This window comes from Myxocyprinus asiaticus, chromosome 18 (assembly GCF_019703515.2).
Source record: "Myxocyprinus asiaticus isolate MX2 ecotype Aquarium Trade chromosome 18, UBuf_Myxa_2, whole genome shotgun sequence".
NCBI classification, from domain to species: domain Eukaryota; kingdom Metazoa; phylum Chordata; class Actinopteri; order Cypriniformes; family Catostomidae; genus Myxocyprinus; species Myxocyprinus asiaticus.
Window position 1 is genome coordinate 46865363 of NC_059361.1, and position 19842 is coordinate 46885204.

Here is a 19842-nt window from a genome sequence, read left to right on the forward strand (position 1 = left end):
GAACAGTTAAATTGCCCCATTGAGCAATAACTATGTGCAATACACAGTTTAGTCTTTTTTATATTTATCCAACACATCCAACCTCTTCTGCCATTTCATTCCTCTGAAAAAAAAAAAAACATTTGCACTGTACATAACAGATTGTATTACATTTGCACTACCCATGTGTATGTATGTATGTATGTATGTGTGTGTGTCTGTACGTATGTGTATAATTAGTTTTATTTTTTTATTATTATCCATGTCTTGCTGCTGTTTTTGTATTGTTTTTGTATTGTTGTACACTGAAAGCTCCTGTCACCAAGACAAATTCCTTGTATGTGTAAGCATACTTGGCAATAAAGCTGATTCTGATTCTGATATATAATCCTTCCATTCGGCGCTCCACACTCCTGACCAGTTGGTGGCGTTAATGCACCATGAGCTAGTTTGCCAACCGCCAATAAAATCTAGAAGAAGAAGAAGAAGACGAAGAAGAAAAAGAAGGTGTGTGGATCAATCCCGTCGCTCATTGGCTGCTATGCGGTGACGTTAGGCTCAGTAATCCCGCCCCCTCGCAGACGAGTTTCCGCTGGTATCGGCTGCTCTTTCGTTTGCTCTGTTTGTCACATTACTCTCCTTGTTCCGCGCTTCGGTATAAAAGCCCCTCTGTTCCCACGAGCATCATGTCTGTGTCACCGGACAAACGGCGGAAGATGGAGTCTGCGCTCGAGCAGCTCAAGAAATACACGGTGGTCGTTGCAGACACCGGCGACTTTAACGGTGAGTTTGTTAAAGATTGCGCTGAGCACGCGCTGCACGTTTACTGCGTACTAATGTTGCGTTGAGGGCGCGCTAAACTTTTCTAAACGTGTTGTATACAAGTATGTACGCGACAGTTACACTCATTTATTTGCTGTATTGCTTATTTCTACCACACGGAGCTCACTAAACCTTGACCATGTTGACACCTGCGATAATCCAGTGAATACTAGACAACCACTAGTTAACATTCAAACCCACGATGTGTTTATTTGAACCGAATCTGAGCGTTCCCACACCCATCGACGCAATTTGGTTGATTCACACAGTTAACTCGTAGTGGGGAACTTGTAGTACAGCGATTAGTCTTTAAGCCTAGATTTGGCGGAACATTGCTATTGAAAAAGGGAACTCTGTGGATTTCATGAACTACTGTACTACATTCCGCTGTTGTAATTGTGTCGCTTATTGTTAACCGTTGCAGAAAGAGCCATGTGATGTCGATAGCTGGTTTAATGTGAACTTGATGGAGCTGGATAGGGAAAAAAACACTGTTTGTCAGGACACTGGGTATGCACTGACCAGACAGGAGTTATTATCGGCGCACGGTGAAGTTTATTGCGCAAAATATATCATGCCGAGACCCGGAAACGAATTTATGAATCGTTTGTTGCTTTTATGAATATTCATTAGTCTTAACGTTCGTTCAGTTGGCCTACTTGATTGGTCAAAAGGCAGGCATAAGTTTGTGAGCTGCTCATTAATATTAATCAATCAGGTTAAGGTTACGGACGCTGCAGGAAGCGTGATTTAATCCGTTACTTTTCGTGGGCTTTAATTTCGCGAAAGGAAGATGATGATTTGTTTTGCTTCGGATAAAATACATAAGAAATTAACTTTGGAAAGAGACTTGAAATTTAAGTGTTTAACACCTTAAAATACTTTAAAAATAAAATATTGACAAAGATATATAAAACTCAAATCAATTTCCTATAAATTACAGTACAAGAAACACCATGACAAAAAGTACTATGCCGTTACTATGGTACAGTGGTGATATCAGATGGTAATACCATGGTACGAAATTATTATTCATGTACCATGTTATTTAAATAGGACTGTAGGCTACATCTGGCCTAGTGGTACTGTGGTACTTCTTTATACTTTTTGATAGTGCACTTGAAGGTGCTGTAAGCGGTTTTAGCATTCTGAAGCTTTCACTTGAGGTACCCTCCAAAGATAATTTTGAGACCAAAACCAAACAAAAGAGCAGCATTGTTTGTTCCTCGGGCTGTCAAATTTAACAGTAGCACAATAGCACCCTCAACTGACAAACATTGTGATTCATAGCCTCAATGATCTGCTTCAAATACAACACTCTGAGAACGAGCAAAATTATTAATTGGTGAAAAGTGTCAACGTCCGCAGACACATTTTTGTTTGTTGTTTACAAAGTCTACAGCTGTCACAGAGATAGGTGAGATCTCAGGGCACTTAATATCTGTAGGAATGTTTTTTGCATACTTTTCCATGAAAAAAATCGCTTGCAGCACCTTCAAATTTGTGTGTGTGTGTGTGTGTGTGTGTGTGTGTGTTGCTTGCCTGTTTGCTCCTTCACATTTCGTAGTCTTTAGTCTCTTGACATTCATTAACACCTTAAAATAGGTGTCATTTTGGTGAAGGGCAACTAATTCAGGTGTGTTTTTGCAGGCAGTGTTGTAAAGCATAAGTTGTGGCATTCCTTTGGCTTTTAAAAAAATTATCTCAAAGCTAGCCCCAAATATACTTCAGGTTGTCTGCGTTCTGGATCGATTTGTGCACAGTATGCATGACACAATTTTTGTAATCAGCACAGTCTGTGCTGACTGTCCGTGTGAAGCCCAGTTTTTCTTGACACACGGACAGTCCTCGTTTAAATTTATACAAATGACGAGCGACATTCAAGAGCGACTACCAGTGGAAGAGAAGACCGTGGAGCTCATGTCATATGTCTCCTGTGACAGCATTAAGCAGATGCAAGCAAATGAGTTTGAGAGAATTCTATCCACAATATTCTCAGCGAGTCCTCTGTAATTCGCAAGGTGGGAATTTCTGGTTGGCTAGCGGAAGTGCGATTGGTTGCCGTTTTGTGTGTAGCCGTTCACCGCTTGCTTGCGTGTCATGCAGTTAGATTCTTTATTTTTAAATGTTGTAAGATCTTAAATTTCCCTGAGACGAGGGGAACGAGATATTGCATCACTAAGCTGATGCATATGGGGAGTGTCCTACATGACCTAGTTGAAACCTCTCTACAGTAATGACAATTCTAATATTGGCTGTGGTATTTGAGCCCCGCCCTTTTAGGCGCGAAGCTGTCTGCTGTAAAAGCGAGTGCAAACACCATTCCTTAGAATTGACTGAGGGACAAAGAGCGCATCACTCGTACTTCAAAGTAGTCTTGTAGTGCGGCCAGCTTACGAATGTCTCGTTCCCCTCGTCTCAGGGAACCGAGGTTATGTACGTAACTGAGACATTCCCTTACAACTCGGTACAGTTGACATTGTGTGAATAAGCTGGCACGTATGGGGAACAGAATCCCATCACGCCGCACAACATGACATGACCTTCCAGAGAGGAAACATGATGCCGCAGTCCCGCGGGATGGCGACCGACATGTATGCCGGCATGAGGTCCACCTCAAATTCATCCTGCTCGACCTCGCGGCCCCGTCATGCCTCCTCATGTGATCCTTTGGGAGTCACAGAAGATGCGAGTGGGAGGGCGCATGAGGCAGAACCGTCCCTCAGAACGAGGGCGATTTGCAAGTGAAGCATCTTGAGACTCATGTCCTCACAGTGAGGGCAGTCTGTCTCTATGAGAGCTGTCTCTGTGTGGGTGCGGCCCAGAGAGTGAATGCAGCTCTCATGCTGATCTGACATACCTCACATAAGAAAACACTTACAGAACGTCATCTTTACAAAGGCACGAACAAGTAAGCTGCTCTTTTAGTTATATATATATATATATATATGTACACACAAACAATAACTTATAAAAATACAAAACTCCTGCCGAAGCCCTGCGGGGAATCAGGAAGCTGAAGTGGCCCGCTCACCAATGAAGCATCAAGGCGGAGTAAATGTTCACCGGAACACTGCAGGGGAGTAGAGTCTTCTCTTCTGGCCGTGCAGATCCTGCCCACTGACTCATGTATATTGACGGCAAAGTAGTAGAGGGTTTCGAGACGAGCTATGAATCGCTGTTGTGAAAGAAGGAAATTCTGAGGAATGGTGTTTGCGCACCCGCTTTTATAGCAGACAGCTTAGCACCTAAAATGGCGGGGCTCAAACACCATAGTCAGTATTAGAATTGCCATTATTGTAGAGAGGTTTCAACTAGGTCGTGTAGAAGGACACTCCCCATTTGCGTCAGCTTAGTGACGCAATGTCAAGTGTACTGAGTCATAAGGGAACTAAATGTTTGTCTAAAACAGCAATGTTATGATCAAATACCACTCGCAAAGCAAAGCGCTCCAGTCCCAGATGCTGCTTCTTTCATCAGCTGCCTACAGAAGGATTGTCTTTGGAACATCTGTTTGAAAAAGCTTGGAATAATTTGTGTGCACTTTTCACTTTATTGGCAAGAAGTTGACGGGGGGATTACTTGTATTATCCACCATTACGGTCCAGCTACGATAGACGTCCAGAAACGGAGTGCAATGAATTACATAAATGATAACATTATTGTGATAAAGGTGTGTGTACATGTGCTGAAAATTCATTAGACATTTTGAGAGTTGGTTCATTTCTATTCAGCGTTGGCCTTTGTGAATGCTTCACATGTTTTGACATGACATTATTACGGAGTATTAAAAGGAATGGTGTTTTACCTGAACTGTCTGTGAGTAATGACGATATTTTCAACTGTTTTCATGCTGTGATGCTAAATGGATAAATTCTACAGTGGAAGACCATAATTATTAGATGAGACATGTACAGTAGTGAGATGTTTTATCACATTTGAAATTAACTGTATTCTGATTTTCCTCTGCCCTGCATTTTTCCTGCCTGCAATTCACTTTCTTTTGAGTGTCTTTGCAGAATGTCGTGTCTTCCCTTAAGGGGAAAAGGTGATTTGGAAAACAATGTGGACATTAATTCAGTATCAATTAAATGTACTTGAACAGCTAGTGCTTTTAATAATACATATGGTTTTATAGTTGCTTTACAGAGAACAATGAACTTTTGTGTAAATGTTTATTCATATTGCATGTAGTTCTTTTTGTATGGTACAGTTTATTGTGCGGCTGCTAAGAAATCTTTTATTTCCTACAAAAGAACAATTTCATTCTGTTAACAGGATCAGTTAAGTCAACACTAAAACATTTCATATAGGATATAGTATTTACATACGGATATTATGTATGTAAACTAACAATTATAAAGCTAGATTGAGCTTACTACACCATCGGATAAAACCGTGTCAGCCCTAATTCCTAAATAAACATGTATAGCATCAGCATTGACACCTACATTTGCTCCAAGTTAAATTAAATCTAATAACTTAACGTTAATTCATTATTGATTCAGGTCTAAGTAAAGGTGATAGTAAATAAAAAGTTCACAGCATCATAGTGTGTTATGAGATGCTATGAGCACTTCTGTTCACTTACACTAATGTTATCAAAAAATGTGTAACTGTCATGAGAATTTTTACAATGCAAAAAAAATCTTAATGGCCCTTAAAATAGGCTTCCTTTTTTTTTATTTTATTTTTTTTTTTTTTTTTACAAGCAAAATCATGTATTTGTTTCTTTTGATTGAGTAAAATAGGACCAGGACATTTTCTTGACGTGTGTTATGAGAATCACTTTTGAAAGCTCAAGTAGACTTGATTCTGTCATGTCGCAAGTTGTTCTCAAACAAAGTGCTGTTTTAACTTTGACCAGCAGAAAGAAATCAGTTTTGGATCAAATCCAGATAGTGAACATTTATCTTTGATGAATGGGCGGATGTAGCTTGCTTAAGAGCGTCTTGTGAAACTGGCCATTGCTCATGGGTGATTTCACAGTCAGTTTGTTTTTTTAGAAGGAAACAATGTTGGATGCAACTCTGTTCTTTGGCTTTCTGCTGTGTCATGATGAGGAGGAACTCGCTTCTCCATTGACTCTGACACATATACAGTACACTTAACTGTGTTGCTCCTGATACTCACTGAAATGATCTGACAGTGTACTAATCATGGTGATCAGGTGAACTTGATGTGAGGATAGACTACATGAAGACTGTACCATAAGTAACATCAGTGTACCTTGTTTTCTGTCCTCCACAGCTATTGAAGAGTACAAACCACAGGATGCTACGACCAATCCTTCTCTCATCCTGGCTGCAGCTAAAATGCCTGTGTACCAGCACCTCATTGACCAGGCCATAAAATACGGCATGGCCAATGGCGGGTGAGGATACAGCTTTTACTTTAAACAATGATCAGAACTCAGTTACTCTGTGCTAGGATTTTTCTTGATGAAAGATTAATAGAAATGGGGCTATAGTACACAAATGTGCTCCATTATACTGTAGAGCAGCACTACTCAATACACTGGCTGCATGCGGCCATCCAGACATTTTTTGCGGCCCGCTTTGTTGACATCATCAAAAATATATTTATCAATTTCAGTGTGTATGATTTGTAATATGCCCATTTTCAAAAATATTTATGGTAATCATCTGAATCGCAGAACAGTTAGATTGTGGGGAAAAAACTGCCAAGAATGTAACGAATGAGTGTAACAACAAAATATGAGTATAGCTGATGTTACATGATAGTGGCGGTCAGTATGCGCACTTTGTCATTCAAACGTGCTCGAGTCACTTATCATAGTGCGTATCTGTGTCAAATTCTTTTGAATAGCTGACAATATATGCATAATCATCATGATAACAGAAAGAGAAAAAGTAAATGTTTATTTTGCAATAACAGCACTGAGACATCATCACGCAATTTAATTATTCATGAACTGCATTACTTCACTGCAGAACGCTATAGATGGTGAACAAATTTCCTAATGATTTGTCACTGGAGCAGTTTTTGGAGTAAGTATAGGAAATAAATCTCTTGATTTTGAACGTATCAAGTTTGTGGGATGCTGAACACTCTTTGTCTATTGGTTGACGGTGTCTTTGACAGTTCCTGAGGAAAATTGAACCATTGTTTTATTATAGTAACCACAATTTAACCATGGTACTTGTAGTTAAATCATAGTAAACACAAAATAAACCATGGTTACTACAGTCATTGTTACTACAATACTACTATAATAAAACTATGGTTATTATATTAATGCAATATTACTGTTGATAAACCATGATTTTCTGCCAGAAAACAAAAAAACATTACTACAATCATGGTTTCTAACACATTACTATAGTACATCCATTGTTTCTGCCAATAGACCATGGTTATTACAATCATAGTAACTACAGTATTACTGTTACACCCCTAATTTATATTTTATACTTTAAAACTTAATTCTCACTATAAACTTCTTACTATAAAATTAATAAATAAATCTTATAAGAATTACTCAAATTAAGAGTGCAGCCCTCAAGGCTTTAGGGGTCCTGCTTTGTGGCCCCTGAGCTTTCCAAAGTTGTGTAGCCCTGCTGTAGAGTAAAAAAAAACAAAAAACATCTTTCAATTCTAGCACTGAGGAAGAGCAGGTGACCAATGCAATGGACAAGCTGTTTGTGAGCTTCGGTTTGGAGATCTTAAAGAAGATTCCTGGACGGGTGTCCACTGAGGTTGACGCAAGGTAAGAGTCACGTGACTATTAGATGCAATATTACCTTGAAAAAATGCTACAGTTTGTGATTCTGGAACAATAATCATTTGTCTACTAACAATGTCCAACGGTGTCTGTTCATGTATCACAGGAGATTTGTAATTCAAGTCATGAAATTTCCCACCACAGTGTCATTTCCAGCACATCTCAAATTCTGTATTGTTTTTAATAGTATTATGTGCTGGAAATTTAATTATTATTTTTTTATAAAACCACAGACTCCATTGTCTTGCTAAGACTTATTTCATTAGTAACATTTTATGCATGCTAAATACACACGATTAAATAATATTTTTGCACTTTTTGCATAATTTGACAAATCACTAAGGATGAGCGCAATAATCACTGCTGATTTAAAAATATAATGTCTGTGGGTGGGAGGTGACATCATTATCACGCAGTGACCAGTGCACCGGTCATTCTGCAGAGCTGGAGATTTTCTGTGCCATACAGTAGACAGGAAATGAGCCTCATGGCTGTGTGATGTAGATCATCAGCTGTAGGCTTTAATACAATGCATTGAGAGAATATTTTATTGTAGGGCTGGATGTGTAGTGCACTTCCCTTCTGTTTGTGAGCTGTTAAATTACTATATTACTAAATTACTGTAAAAAGAAAAAAATTAAAAACGCTCTCTTTTTTTATTTTTTTATTTTTTTACACTTTGTGACAATTTCCCCTTGAGTGACGGTTTGGGATGGGAATGCTGATTTATTCGCAGATTGTCTTTGTCATTATTCCAATTTTGCTCAAACATTTATTTCACAATTTGGATGGAAACCTAGCTAGTGTAGCTGCGACCTACAAATCGTACAACTTTATTTGATGTTTTAGTTGTCCATTTTATTTATTGTGATTTTCATGCAGATGAGCATTCATGTGGAGCAGTTTCAGTCTGTTTATGCAAATATAATGCAGAATTGCAATTTTTCCCAGTGTAAAAAACACAAATGTGCATTGCATGCTTGTGTTTTTGACTAATGGTTTATTTGATGTGATGTTTAATTTTCAGACTGTCGTTTGATAAAGATGAGATGGTGTGTCGAGCTCAGAAACTCATCTCTCTGTATGAAGAGGCTGGTATCAGTAAAGATCGGATACTCATCAAACTCTCCTCCACCTGGGAGGGCATTCAGGCCGGACAGTGAGTGTTTTCTGTACAGTCCGGAACACTGTCATGGTGAACACGTACAATGTGAAATTCCTGACTTTCAGATACATTTGTGTCCTTCAAGCGTGAGAGCTCGTCAGTTGATGTCTGTGTGTTTGTGTTGTCTTCAGGGAGTTGGAGGAGAAGTTTGGCATCCACTGCAACATGACGCTGCTGTTTTCATTTGCTCAGGCGGTTGCGTGCGCCGAGGCCCGCGTCACCCTCATCTCACCTTTTGTGGGTCGAATCCTAGACTGGCACAAGGAAAATACAGACCGCAAAAACTACGAGCCCCACGAAGATCCAGGCATGTTCTCGGATGATGAAACTGATATTCTCCAAAGCTTGCATCATTTAATTTCCTCTGATAGTAGACTGGGCACCCTGAAATAGTACGAACACAAATACACAACACATCTTTCTATTGTGTTGACAGTAAAGATGAAGGGATATATTATTTACAGTGAATAAATATATACACACACACGTTCTTTTTGAACTATCGACAACCAGTTTTCAATCGTTTCAGTAGGCATGTGTGACGAGGCAGAGGGCGTGGCTGGGCTGGGCTGTGATTAGAGAGAGACACACACACGCACGTACATGGCCGCATTGCATGTGTGTCTGTGTTTGTTTTATGTTGAGTTTCTTATTAAATGTGTTTACTGTTCAGCCGGTTCCCGCCTCCTCCTTGCCCGTCCTTTGTCTGTTACAGCATGTATTCTAAATCCTCACATGCTTACCACACTTCTAAAGCCAGAAAAATGTGGCATATAAAAATGAAAACTACCATCAGACATGCAGTATGCATCTTTACTGCTTAAATTGTTGGTTCATATACAGTAAATAATAGGATAATATTTGACTTGTTCAATATTCAATCTTGATTACAGCTTGCAACATGCAAAGATTACATTATTTTTATTCATAAATAGCCAGAATGTGTTGCGGTGGAAGAGGCGGAGTCCCGTTGGTAGTACCATAATATTTGATCTCGTATCTGTCACCGATTACACTTTGGAAATTAAAAAAATGCCATTGGAATTTGTGCGATTTCGTTCATGAAGAGGTTAAATTTACCAATAGCAGCTGCAGGGCAAATGGGTCTTAAACGAGCCGACACAAAACAATGACGGTGATCCATGAAATCCGAGTTTGTCCGATGCACTGATCCTGATGGAAATCTAAAGAAGCCCAAATCTCCAGTAATCTCTCGAAATCATGATGTTTCAACTCCACAAATTGCAATTTTGGCATATTTTCAGCTCAATTTGAACAAAGCGCCCATTTAAAGCAGTTCTTTTCTGGGGTCCCAAAAGAAACCAGAAGTGCCGCCATCTGTGTTTGTTTGTAAACGATAACTTTATCTATAGTCTGATTCCTGAATGAATGACTTTTATGAGCTGAAGAGACTTGAAGGATATTGAGACTGAAGTCTGTGTAATTACTTGTTGTTCAAATGACAATGTGTAGTAAAAGAAACAATCACAGTCAAAAGGCAACAAAAACATGTTCCCAGAAATTATTGATTTTGGTTGCTATTTTATTCAGTATATATTGTATATATTGACGGTATTGTTAACCGTCATCTAATGTTTCCATCACGTCCATGTTTGTACCGCAGCTGTCAGTCAGCATCTTGACATCCCTGTGTTTGTCTCAGGTGTGGTGAGTGTGACCAAGATCTACAACTACTATAAGAAGTTCAACTACAGTACAGTGGTGATGGGCGCGTCGTTCAGGAACACCGGAGAAGTGAAGGCACTGGCGGGCTGTGATCTGCTCACCATCTCACCCGGACTGCTGGGAGAGCTGAGTCAGGACCACAGTGTGGTGAAGTGCTCGCTGACGCCACAGGGAGGTGAGCGCCAACACACGATCACAGCATTATTGAAGTGTTCATGAAATGCTCTTTTTTTTATTTATTTTTTTTATTTTTTGTTTTTTAATTTATTTTTCTTACTATTATAATATTTTTATCTTCCCTGAGGTCCACTAATGTTTGTAAAGTTTTTTTTTTTTTTTTCATTAAATTTAGTAATATATGATCATTTTGCACCCTGTCTCTGGCCCTCTGTCTGAAATGCCCTGTTTTGGCCTAAATGCCTCCTTAAAACTTCAACATAAACACCCACTGTTATATTTGGCTAACGTCGTGCAGCCCCTCGAATACAGCAATTTTGAAACTCTACCGGAAGAGAATGAATCAGCTCAACAACATTATAAAACCTACATTTCAGGGTTTACACACAATGCACATCCTACACATTGCATTCTAATATATTATACTGTTCATCTCAAGCACTACTGTTAACACTCACACCCTGTCTACACCGGACACAAGAGTTGTGTCGCATCAAAAGCAATCGAACCCATTATAATCAATGATGCTGTCTACCATGGAAGCGTCCGTTGTGGCACGTCGTGTTGCGCCCACAGTAAACGGATGTCCCATTCCATTTTGCGCTGCACACAGTGGCTCTACTACTGCCAACAATACAAATAAACGGTTTAGAAAGTTTGTGACGACGCGCTGGTGTAAACAAAGTCAGCACCATAAACTCACACAGTCATGACATGAAATATTCATGAATGAAACTGTTAACTCATGGTTTTTGCACTCTCGTCCAAGTGTTTTAACTGCCCCATCCTTCAATAACAGTTCCTTTGCAAAGTTTGAATCAAATTATGGTTTGATATGAGCCTAACATACAATCCACTCTAAAATACACTGAAGACACATCCACATCCTGTTTCCAGTATTATACCTTCATGTTTTCATACACCAACAACTAAAAATAGCACAGATAGGTGAATGAACGTGTCCATGATGCATTCTCCTCTTCAGAGTTGTAACTTGACACTGCATCTTTTAAAAGCGGCCCGAGATATGTATCAAGTGGACAAAGACAACTGTCTGTGCATGTTTTTGTAGAAAAACATTTTAAATCCAGACAGGCACATGAAGGTGTTATGTGCAAGTCCACTTTGGATGAATCTCCCATGACAGGCCCATCTCCAAAGGTGGGTAGAGTACCCAAAACCTTTACTGAAGTAAAAGTACAATTACTTTAATTGGATACTTTATTACTCTTGCTGGAGTAGTTTTTTTTACATGACCACTTTTACTTCTACTTGAGTTATATATATATATATTTTTTTAAAGGAATACTGAAGTAGTGAGTAACTAGTTACTTCCACATAAAATGGATGATTACGTCCAGATTGAACTATCACTTTAAGGACGCTTGTCAGACGGATGAATCTGTCAGTTAGAAGAGAAGTTTAGAAACCAGTTTCTAGTAATTATTATGGCAAAAAACAATGTCCCACAGGCCCAATTATATGTAATGTTGAATAAAACGAAACAAGATCATGCTTCATTAATGCCTACAGTCACTATTTTAAAGTACTGATGCTTTTTAAAGTCCTGTATGGATTCTTAGATCAGTGTAGTTACAGTATTTTCAGTGTCGAAAGAACTTGGATCATTAATTCTGTACACTAAGGATAAACTGCAACTCATTTCTGTATTTGGAAGCGTGTTGGCCTTATTTAAATTCAGAGCGCTGTTGTAATCTGTCAAATGCAGAAATGCTGTGCAGTGCAGACACACTGTCAGCTCGTGCTCCAGAAGTCAAGCACGTGATCCGCAAAAGCAGAAGACATTTACACTTAACGCAGATGTTTATACGGATTTAAGAACTGATATATTGCAACACTGATATAAAAATGTATACTTATACTGAGGTCATAAGAGCCCATAGTTACAGAATCACCCTGAAAATGACACAGACAAGACCACATTATCATAATCGCCAAAACTTACCGCGCTGCAATTTTAATCTTGAAATATCCGCTTGTCTTGTTGTAAAATGAAGGCACTGCATGACAATTTTTATTTTTATTTATTTATTTTCATGGTGTGGAGCGAAGAAAGTGTTTATTTGGCACGCTTGCTGCTGCTGCAGTGGACTCGACTCCAGTGACAGAGCACAGCTGTAAAGTTCCGCTGTCGTAAAAGTCCCTTTCAAAAATCTCTCAAATTATTCAATTATTTACACTTATTAAATTAAAACCAGCAATGGAATGTCGCCCATTGTAACAAGGTAAAAGTAAAAAAAAAAATTCATTAGAAATTTACTTAGAGTGAAAAGTACCCACCTTTTTAGGCGTTGCATATGCAGATGTATTTGGTCCTTGTGTCCACAAATTCCAAACAAGCCTTTTTTGCCGTTTGGTTTATATAAATGCTCTTTCTAGTAAGGAGGAAGTTTTCAGTTCTGAAACTTACAGTATGTTTTTATAGTACAATGACCTCTTATGTCAAAAGATCAAGGGAAATGTTATTCCTCATGTCATGACCCCTTTAAACTATCAAACCGCTGGATCTGATGTGAACACCTGTGATGTGTGCTTCAGCGAAAGACTGTGACCTGCAGCAGATGCATCTGGATGAAAAGAGCTTCCGCTGGCTGCACAATGAAGACCGCATGGCTGTGGAGAAACTGTCCGATGGCATCCGCAAGTTTGCTGCTGACGCCATCAAACTCGAGAGCATGATCAAGGTGCAAAACACAGCGCTTATTAACTCTGTCATGACACCAGGTGTAGAAATTAAGGGGGGGGACGGGGCATAGCCCCGAAAGTGACAAAAATGCCCCGAAAATCAACTGGGGGTGGCCCAGAATACCCCTGTAGGGAATTCTGTTTTTGTTTAAAAAAACTACCCAATATGGTAGACTTGTATGGCTGGAAAAAATATTTCCTTTTTTAAAGGTAAAAACAAGTACGAAATTTCCCCTTCATGCAAAGTTATCTCACAATGCATGACATGCTATTGAGTCTTTAAAAATATTGTTTAATGTGTGTGATTTTACAAATTCATCTGTGCAAGTGGGATTTCGGAAGGGAAATGATTTAATTATGAGTTTGACAGTAGTTTTTCTATATGTCTAAGCACATTCATGTTAAAAGTGGGCATGATGTATATGTTTTGAAAATGTAAAAAATGTAAAACCTTTTGGAAGGACATTTGTATTATTGACAATTGTTTTAAGGAAGGAAATGTTGAACCTTCAACATGCTCTGTTGGATGATTTATAGCTGCAGTCATCTTACACTGACACCTAGAGGATTACTGAAATGAAGTGAAGTATTTAGCTGGTTATGTGATTCAATGTCGGCCCATATGAGGTGACCCACTATATGTAATTCCTCATCTTATTTAAATGTACATGATTTTAAGCAGAGTTTTAAAGTTTTATTCATTTCTGTGTAACTTGTAGTGAGGGAAAATTAGTGTACAACTTATTTTGTGGAATTGATTGCCTATTATTGATGACTGCAGCTAAGGTAGGTATTTAAAAAAAGAACAAAACAAAGGTTAAATGAACATGATATACCAGAGGAAAAAAGAGAAAATAAAACTGAAATGCAAGATATGGAAGCCAGTACTACAAAGTAAAATATGGTTAAATGAGATTTTATATATATATATATATATATATATATATATATATATATATATATATATATATTACACATACACACACTGGCGTCCAAAAGTTTGAAATAATGTAAAGATTTTGCTGTTTCGGAAGGTAATAGGTACTTTAATTCACCAAAGTGGCATTCAACTGATCACAAAGTATAGTCAGGACATTACTGATGTAAAAAAACAGCACCATCACTATTTGAAAAGTCATTTCAAGAAAAAACAAATCTAGACAGACCCCATTTCCAGTAGCCATCACTCCAACACCTTATCCTTGAGTAATCATGCTAAATTGCTAATTTGGTACTAGAAAATCACTTGCCATTATATCAAACACAGTTGAAAGCTATTTGGTTCGTTAAATGAATCTTAACATTGTCTTTGTGTTTGTTTTTGAGTTGCCACAGTATGCAATAGACTGGCATGTCTTAAGGTCAATATTAGGTCCAAAATGGCAAAAAAGAAACAGCTTTCTCTAGAAACTAGTCGACTAGTTGTCACACGTTTATGATATTAATTTAGTTTATATATATATATATATATATATACACACACACACAGTGGTGTGAAAAAGTGTTTGCCCCCTTCCTGATTTCTTATTTCTTTGCATGTTTGTCACACTTAAATGTTTCAGATCATCAAACAAGTTTAAATATTAGTCAAAGATAACACAAGTAAACACAAAATGCAGTTTTTAAATGAAGGTTGTTATTATTAAGGGAAAACAAAATCCAAACCTACATGGCCCTGTGTGAAAAAGTGTTTGCCCCACCTGTTAAAACATAACTTAACTGTGGTTTATCACACCTGAGTTCAATTTCTTTAGTCACACCCAGGCCTGATTACTGCCACACCTGTTCTCAATCAAGAAATCACTTAAATAGGACCTGCCTGACAAAGTGAAGTAGACCAAAAGATCTTCAAAAGATAGACATCATGCCGAGAGCCAAAGAAATTCAGGAACAAATGAGAAAGAAAGTAATTGAGATCTATCAGTCTGGAAAAGGTTATAAAGCTTTGGGACTCCAGAGAACCACAGTGAGAACCATTATCCACAAATGGCGAAAACATGGAACAGTGGTGAACCTTCCCAGGAGTGGCCGGCCGACCAAAATTACCCTAAGAGCACAGCGACGACTCATCCAAGGGGTCACAAAAGACCCCACAACAACATCCAAAGAACTGCAGGCCTCACTTGCCTCAGTTAAGGTCAGTGTTCATGACTCCACCATGAGAAAGAGACTGGGCAAAAATGGCCTGCATGGCAGAGTTCCAAGACGAAAACCACTGCTGAGCAAAAAGAACATTAAGGCTCGTCTCATTTTTGCCAGAAAACATCTCGATGATCCCCAAGACTTTTGGGAAAATACTCTGTGGACTGATGAGACAAAAGTTGAACTTTTTGGAAGGTGTGTGTCCCATTACATCTGGCATAAAAGTAACACCGCATTTCAGAAAAAGAACATCATACCAACAGTAAAATATGGTGGTGGTAGTGTGATGGTCTGGGGCTGTTTTGCTGCTTCAGGACCTGGAAGACTTGCTGTGATAAATGGAACCATAAATTCTGCTGTCTACCAAAAAATCCTGAAGGAGACTGTCCGGCTATCTGTTTGTGACCTCAAGCTGAAGCGTACTTGGGTTCTGCAGCAGGACAATGATCCAAAACACACCAGCAAGTCCACCTCTGAATGGCTGAAGAAAAACAAAATGAAGACTTTGGAGTGGCCTAGTCAAAGTCCTGACCTGAATCCTATTGAGATGCTGTGGCATGACCTTAAAAAGGCAGTTCATGCTCGAAAACCCTCCAATGTGGCTGAATTACAACAATTCTGCAAAGATGAGTGGGCCAAAATTCCTCCACAGCGCTGTAAAAGACTCATTGCAAGTTATCGCAGACGCTTGATTGCAGTTGTTGCTGCTAAGGGTGGCCCAACCAGTTATTAGGTTTAGGGGGCAATCACTTTTTCACACAGGGCCATGTAGGTTTGGATTTTGTTTTCCCTTAATAATAACAACCTTCATTTAAAAACTGCATTTTGTGTTTACTTGTGTTATCTTTGACTAATATTTAAACTTGTTTGATGATCTGAAACATTTAAGTGTGACAAACATGCAAAGAAATAAGAAATCAGGAAGGGGGCAAACACTTTTTCACACCACTGTATATATATATATATATATATATATATATATATATATATATATATATATATATATATACATACATACATACATACATACATACTGGGGGGCATCAGAAACTGGTTTGAGCTCCAGGGCTGAGAAAGAATGTTATAAGTAACATTACTAACACTGTTCTACATTACAGAGAAATACGAAACCGTAATAATGAGTCTTTAAAATATACATTTTACAAGCACACGCACAAAGCGAGCCGCAGCGACACGGCAAAAGCGGTAATGATTCTGAATGTGTCGGAAATACCAGCAAGGAGACTGTCTGAACATTTTGTTCATTTATAGAGAGAAATGCACATTAGGGTTGTGCCGACAGATGATGGTCAGAGTGATCGCCAATAGCTGATGCCTTTGACGATGTCAAGACGATATTTGGCTCGTTTTCCCATTAATGTATTAAATTATTATCAAATTAATATTACAAATAATTTGCCCATGGACACACAGACACGCTTGAAGAAACACACTTTATTATATTATTAAGAACAGATGACAGAAAAGCCGTCTATGCACATGCATGTCACGCTGATTGTACAGAGGCGTGCAGTCTCGTGGAACACGCGCATGTAAAAGCTCTCACTCTTTCTTTGTTTCTGTCTTCTGAATTTTTTTGGCAAGAACAGTATCATCTATGAGTGCTGCAAATGACCTCAGGCATCTCAGCTCAGGAGGTGCTTTGAGTTCAGTTCGCTTTATTTCCAAAGAGCAGTTCATTGTGAACGCAACTCGGCCTATACATCTGTGATTAAAAAAAATAATACAAAAACACATTCACCTCGAACCATGATTTATATTTCAGTGATTACTATCATTATAATTATTATTTTTACATTTATAATTGTTTTTGTCATCATATGTGTAAGTAATTTTCCGCCTGCATGTTTAGACAGATACTTGCCTGACAGTAAATGGAAAGGTGGTTGCTTTATATTATTTTTTTGATCACTTCATTATTTTAATTGCTTTTTCATTTAGTTTGGAGTGCAATTTGAATATAGAAATGTATGTGATTTTAAGTTTTTCGTTTTTTAAACAAATTAATTTTCAATGCAAAATCACTAAAGCAAGAATATTCACCGATCCCTCAGCCCAGGGGCTGCCTGTGTGTGGGTGGGTGGGTTTAAGTGGTTTACGAGGACTTTTTAGGTTACAAACTGTTAATTACAAGGGTATTATGCTATAAATGTGGTTTATGAGGACATTTCTTGTGTTCCCATAATTCAAATCGCTTAACACTAAACGATGTTTTATTGAAAATGTAAAAATGCAGAAAGTTTTTTGTGAGGGTTAGGTTTAGGGGTAGGGTTAGGGTTAGAGGATAGAATCTATAGTTCATACAGTATAAAAATCATTATGTCTATGGAGAGTCCTCATAATGATAGCTGCACCAACGTGTGTGTGTGTATATATATCGTGAAGGAGGGAACAAAATTTATTCACACATGATGTATTTTCCCAGACAACGAAATACCCGACTGGTAGAGAATGCACGGATGAAGTAGGTTCTTTGGCCAGAGACATGTTGCCCTTCACAACAGTTGTAAAGCAATCTTTCAAAAAGTTGAACAACACACATTTAACTGCACTTAATCTTTTTCCAGTTTAATTTTAATTTTTAGTTTAAATAAAATACAAAATAAAGTTCAAAGTTTAAAATCAGGGTGTCTTGCTTTATTGTGTAGGCTTAACCCTGCTTAACGAAAATTAACCACCTAGCGTCCAACCAGCGGTGTTCGTGGTTTTCTTTTTTTCTGCGACCAACAGACAAATCAAAACTTGGTCAAACAAGATTCTTCTCATTGACTAACCTTTGGTTGACTATTGGGGGCAGCCCTATCCCAGATACAACTAAACAAGAGGATAAGTACATCAGAGTCTCTAATTTGAGAAATAAAAGCCTCACATGTCCTCAGCTGACATTGAATTCTACCCGCTCAACACCAGTTTTATGTACAACAGTAAAGAGAAGACTCAGGGGTGCAGGCCTTATGGGAAGAATTGCAAAAAAAAAAAAAAGCCACTTTTGAAACAGAAAAACAAAAAGAAAAGATTAGAGTGGGCAAAGAAACACAGACATTGGACAACAGATGATTGGAAAAGAGTGTTATGGATCTTAACCCCATTGAGCTTTTGTGGGATCAGCTAGACTGTAAGGTGCGAGAGAAGTGCCCGACAAGACAGCCACATCTATGGCAAGTGCTACAGGAAGTGTGGGGTGAAATGTCACCTGAGAATTTGGACAAACTGACAGCTAGAATGCCAAGGATCTGCAAAGCTGTCATTGCTGCACGTGGAGGATTTTGTGTTGACAACACTTTGAAGTAGTTTAAGAAGTTCTGAACATTGTTTTCAAATTGTAATAGTAATTTTTCAGGTTATTAATTTTCTGACTATACACTGTGATCAGCTGAATGCCACTTAGGTGAATAAAAGTACCAATTTCTTTCTAAAAGAGCAAAGTCTGTACATTCCAAACTTTTGGCCACCAGTGTGTGTGCATGTTATGTATGTATGTTTTCTGTGTACAATTTTAATTCAAATACAATTTGAATTAAATTAAAATCGTTAAAAGTAAAAATTAATTCCTTTGCTTTTTATATTATTTAAGGTAGGGGCTTTTTGAAGGGCCTGGGGAAAAAAAGTTTGTGTATGTGTTGTATTTCTTTTGAAGCACATGTTCACTTGAGTGTTGTCTGTGTGTTTCAGGAGAGGATGTTGAATGTGAAGAATGGTCAGTAATGGAGAAGAGGGAAACCTTAGAGGACCAATCCCATCACTCCCACTCTCCACATCAACTCTGATTAGCTGACCATCAGCAATCAAAGCAGAACTTCTCTAGTCTTAAACATGAAACTAATACAGTGTGCTGTATTTATAAGCCATTCCAAATAATACGTTTTTATTTAGAAACCTTTTACACCTTTAATGGAGTGTTCGGATGGAACCACAAGCCCAAACTAACTCAACACAGACCTGCAGTTCTTGTGATTTTATTTGATTTTTTTCTGTAGGACTAGTGGCCTTTAGCTTGTTTGTAGCTTTACTAGTTTGTAACCCACTAGTGCTATACTTTTCTGATAAATTCATATGTGGGAGTGTGCATCAGTATTCAGGTTTCTAACCTAGTCACCCACACAAATAATGAAAACCTGTTGATCTTGTTTACAATAATTAAAAACATTTTCCTCAGCTGAGTGTTTGATTCCTGCTTTCTGTATCAATGTATGTTTTAATGAACCTGTAATATTCCTTTAATCTTATTAAAGTTGCTGGTTCAGTAGGCCAAAAGCAAATCAAGTCAATACTGCTCTATTTAAATTAGCACAAGTGTTTGAATAGTACATTTTTATAAAGATTTATTTTGTATTTTGCAATAAATTGCAGAGTTATTCCATATGACTCATACATATGTGATATTAATGCTGATATAGGA

The 19842-nt window shown here is 38.1% G+C and overlaps 1 protein-coding gene across 1 annotated transcript; it reads left to right on the forward strand.

Moving 5' to 3' along the window:
* The first annotated feature begins 563 nt into the window (after positions 1-563).
* LOC127456159 (transaldolase-like) lies at positions 564-19598 on the forward strand. Its single transcript, XM_051724504.1, has 8 exons — positions 564-762; positions 6052-6175; positions 7424-7531; positions 8574-8705; positions 8843-9018; positions 10375-10572; positions 13134-13279; positions 19116-19598. Exons 1-8 carry the CDS (start codon positions 666-668, stop codon positions 19146-19148), a joined length of 1014 nt encoding a protein of 337 aa, XP_051580464.1. The 5' UTR covers positions 564-665; the 3' UTR covers positions 19149-19598.
* Positions 19599-19842: the final 244 nt, after the last annotated feature.

Bases quoted from the DNA above. Each gene is read 5' to 3' on its own strand.
- LOC127456159 (XM_051724504.1), top strand. From the start codon at position 666: ATGTCTGTGTCACCGGACAAACGGCGGAAGATGGAGTCTGCGCTCGAG. The intron at 10,573-13,133 runs GTGAGCGCCAAC...TGTGTGCTTCAG, and splicing joins CTCGCTGACGCCACAGGGAG to CGAAAGACTGTGACCTGCAG. The intron at 13,280-19,115 runs GTGCAAAACACA...TGTGTGTTTCAG, and splicing joins AACTCGAGAGCATGATCAAG to GAGAGGATGTTGAATGTGAA.